Source organism: Eschscholzia californica, unplaced genomic scaffold (genome assembly GCF_041429995.1).
Source record: "Eschscholzia californica isolate CP2 unplaced genomic scaffold, dmEscCali1.0.p SCAF_5, whole genome shotgun sequence".
In the NCBI taxonomy this organism is placed as follows: Eukaryota; Viridiplantae; Streptophyta; class Magnoliopsida; order Ranunculales; family Papaveraceae; genus Eschscholzia; species Eschscholzia californica.
In genome coordinates, this window is record NW_028238472.1 from 16,579,488 (window position 1) to 16,583,896 (window position 4,409).

Sequence of the window (4,409 nt, forward strand, 5' to 3'; positions counted from 1 at the left end):
TTTGTCTTCAAGTTTTTCTTCAAGTTCTTCATTTTCTTACTTATCCAAATTAGTCTCTGTTTTTATCTTCTCACTCTCTAATAATGGTGTTGAACGGTTGATGATGATAATGACGATGACACATTGCTAATAATGATGTTTTTTTTAGGTAGTCTCTTTTTCTTTCATCATGATCCTCTTGTTACTTTAACTTCATCATCAAGATTAATTTTTCTCTGTTTCTTTACTTGACGAATTAGATCGGCCTGATATAAATAGTATACTTAAAAGAACAAAATCGAGAAGAAATACTAATAATGGACGACGCCAATGTTGAATTAATGATTCAAAAGCATGTTTTAAACGTGCTACTAAAAGAACTAATCATATTGTTGCCATTGTTGTCTGTCTCTATTTGTTCTTCATTCATCTTCATCTTCTCTTTTCTACTCTGGTTGTTGTGATGCTGTTATTTCTTCTCTATTTCCTTTCTCTCTCTAGATTTCTAAAACAGAAACAAGAAGCTTGATTTTGAAATTAATAATGAATTATTTATTTTGAAGTTGAAAGAATTAGCTGTGATGAACTTTTGTGAAGAGAATATTTGGTAGAGTATAACCAGGTGCCTTCAACAAAAAGAGAAAGTGGAAATTCAAATTAATTATACAAGGGTAAATTGGGAATTTGTTAAAGTATAACTTTAGAAACGGAATATTCCTGAGTGATTCCGTCAAAAGAGAGTCCAAAGTACAACTCTGAAAAAAGGGAGTCCAAACAACAAGTCAATTATATGAAAGGGGGTCCAAATAACAAATCTCCCAAGAAAATATCAATGGAGGAGGAAAGATTATACATAAACAACAAGAAGACAATCACTCAACCTTCATCCTCGAAATCAAGTATAATAATTCGTCTCCGAGAAACTTGGTGGTGTTCTGGATGAAACCGTAATTCGTCTCTACTTGGTCCATCCCGAATGTCTGGTTTATGTCAAAAAAAAAAATGATTTAATCGGACGGCTAAGAAAGTAATCAAGCACTTGATTTGTTGTTATTTTGGTAAGAGAGTAATGAAAAAGAAAGACGACCTAAAAACAAACACATACACAAATGGCGTTGTGTTTTTCATCTCAGACTTCTTCAACTTCTTCAACTTCTTCAACTTCTTCGATTCTATTCTCTGGTTCTACTAATCTTACTAGGTTAAAAGGAGGATTTTCATCACCCACTTCCATCGCTTTCTCTTCTTCTTCATCAAATATCAAGATCAACATCAACAGAATAAGATCTTTGACTCTTCCTACTACGATCAACTTCACACCGAGGAGTAATTTCAAAGTACTAGCTCTTACAGAAGAGAAGAACGAAGTTTTGCTTGATAACAGCGGCGGAGGCGGAGGAGACGATTTTGGTGGAACTGGTGGAAGAGGCGGCGGAGGTGGTGGTGGTGGTGACGACAGTAACGACAAAGAGGAAAGTGGAGGAGAAGAATTTGAAAGTAATAAGAAAATGGCTATGTCTATGTCACAGAAGTTAACTCTTGGTTACGCTGCCCTAGTTGGAGGTAATTATAGTCCATCACCACAACTACTACTTCTACCTTCCTAATTTACAGTTAGGGTTTCTTCCTAAATTTAATTTCGACGGGGGGATTTCTTAATAGAGATAATGTTATTTGATTGATTGAATTATTGTCATCTGTTGATTATATTTGATCTGAGCTTTATTGATGTTGATCTTGGATTTTCAAACTTGACTAGATTTTGTTATTTGGGATTCTGAAATACTGTTGGATTTCAATTCACTCAAACACTGTGATTTCTTTAATGGTTTGAATGGTTCTGATTTGGATCTTATTGAAATTTATGTTTACATTTTCAAGTGACTTTCTATTTGATTCAGGTTTAGGGTTTTGGGTGAAACTAGTTTCTTAAAGATCTGGTGCTTTATATAAAACCAAAAATAACCATGGAATTGGTGGATAGATGGGCAGTTTTCTTCTCAGATACATTCTCTTGTAAATCATACCTAGAACTGTGCCTTCTACCGAAAAATGCCCTGATCAGAAAAATTGACAGTCCACGCTTTATTATGTAGCCGAAACATCTAATAGCCCATCTACATTCTACATTTCATTCAATTTGCATTATGACTCGATAGAAATCTGATAATGAATTCTTATGTCCGTGCTCCTAAATATTTCGGTATCTGTCTATGAAAAGTCTAACTTCTAAAAGTGTTCAGTATCTCTATCTCTCTTGGTGAAATTTTCAGAATTTGTGAAAATAACTCGATAAACAACTACATCGAGGCCTATACTGTGTTTGTTGGTCAAAAAGTTTTTCATCTTTCTTGTAATTATATGTGATTATTTGTTTTCATTGAGCAGTTGGAGGATTTATGGGCTATGTCAAGAGTGGGAGCCAGAAGTCATTAGCATCAGGAGGATTGTCAGCCTTGCTGTTGTACTATGTGTATACTCAGCTTCCAACAAAGCCAGCTTTTGCATCTGCTATTGGACTTGGTGAGTTACCATTTCATTCTTTTTCTTCATTTCATAGATTCTTGTAGGGTTGGAATTAGCTCTAGTACAAGGCAAAATGTCTAAACCTCCCCAACCCAGCTTCGTTTGTCAAAAAGAATCCATGTTTTATTTTTGGCTTTAGCTCCTTATGCAAGGTTTGCAGAAGTTTGCGCATATTATGTAAGGTTTTCACAGTTCTCACGGGCCCGCACAGAGAGGCATGAAATTGGGTCCTCAGCCTTGTTTCCTTTTGGTACAATACCCATATTAAGGCATCTCCCAAGCGAATTTAAACCTATTGTTGGGGTATGTCGCGATAAACCCCCTTAGCTCAAGGTTGCCTCACAATTTACTTGCGAACCCAACTACTTGGGCTTATATATTGCCTATATTTATAATATATTGCAGATATATGTTTATCCAGCCTAGTTGGTGATATGGCGCAAATAGTGCTGACATATTCTGTCTCTATATTATGTAGCTCCATGATCTTATTCATCTCATCCCATAGAAAATAGTCGATGTAAACTACTTAAATGATACAGTCTGTATGTACCCTTTAACATTCATGTTTTTCTTGAGATTATGTCATACGAAGTTTAACATTTACCATTAAATGACAACTACTCAGGCTTATTAGACTATTTTTGCTTCCAAAATTGATTGTCAGATTTCTAAACCCCCATTTCTGAAAATTCACTATTTTTGCTTGCAAAATTAGTACTTTCTCTCTCGAACATCATTTGAATATGTTTATCATCATTTTTAGAGTAATCCAAGTTAAGAAACGATTCTTGTTGTTAACCCCTTTCTTCTTTGAGTTCTTCATCAAAGCAATCTGTGGAATCTTGACAGAGAAGACTAGAGAGAGAAGGTGGAGAGTCAGAGCGATCCATTTTATGATTTTCTCTCTCTAAAAACATCAATGAGAGAGAGAGAGAGAATCAGTTTGGGTTAGAGAGAGAGAATCAGTTTGGGTTAGAGAGAGAAAGGAGTAAGGAGAGAGATTTTATATGGAGAAATTTGGTGTTCTATATTTCGTCTCTCTCCATGATCGTATTCATCCCATAGAAAATAGCCGATTTAATTTACTTATTGATACAGTCTATATGTACCCTTTGACATTCATGTTTTTCGTGAGATTATATCATTCGAAGTTTAACATTTACCATTGAATGGCAACAACTCAGGCTTATCAGCTGCACTTTTAGGAGTAATGGGTTCTCGCTTCAAGAAGTCAGGGAAGATATTCCCAGCAGGTGTTGTATCTTTAGTTTCCTTGGTCATGACCGGTGGCTACCTTCACGGCATTATGAGAACTATGCATTGAAGTTGCAGAATCCAAAGTAAGCAATAACAACAATTCACTTTAGAAAAAGTATGTGATGTATTAAAAAACTATTACTTCTCTATCTGGTTGTGTTTTGAGTAGCAATGAGAGGTGTTTGTTTCTTTCCTAACTAGTACAAGGAGTTGTATTTCTTTTGAATATTGGGTACCTCATAATTCGATGTTGACATTTTGTGGTGTTGAATTTTTTTTTCTTTTAGCGGGCGGTGTAGGGATATTATTTTGTGGGAATATGGGCTTTTGGGGTGAGAAAATAGGGGCATGCAAGATGTGGTCAACTTTATCTTCATCTCTTCATGTTCGCTTGCCACCACCTTCGACCACCACCCCTGCAACCTTCATATATATCTCTCTCTTTTGGGCAAGGGGATAGTTCGCTTATCTGGAATAGAGAGAAAAGAAGAAGAGAGATAGAGAAGTGGAGTCGTGGACGTGGTGGTTTCTCTCTTTGTTGTGGGGAAGGCGATGGTCTGCTTCACCGGAACAGAGAAAAAAGAAGAAGGTGGAGGCGGCGGTGGCCGCTGAAGGTGGTGGTCGGAGTGGGGACGTTGAAGATT

The 4,409-nt window shown here is 36.3% G+C and overlaps 1 protein-coding gene across 1 annotated transcript; it reads left to right on the plus strand.

The window, feature by feature from the left end:
- The first annotated feature begins 911 nt into the window (after positions 1-911).
- On the plus strand, positions 912-4,036 carry LOC147537483 (uncharacterized). Its single transcript, XM_086640628.1, has 3 exons — positions 912-1,542; positions 2,368-2,502; positions 3,693-4,036. Exons 1-3 carry the CDS (start codon positions 1,089-1,091, stop codon positions 3,830-3,832), a joined length of 729 nt encoding a protein of 242 aa, XP_086496754.1. The 5' UTR covers positions 912-1,088; the 3' UTR covers positions 3,833-4,036.
- Positions 4,037-4,409: the final 373 nt, after the last annotated feature.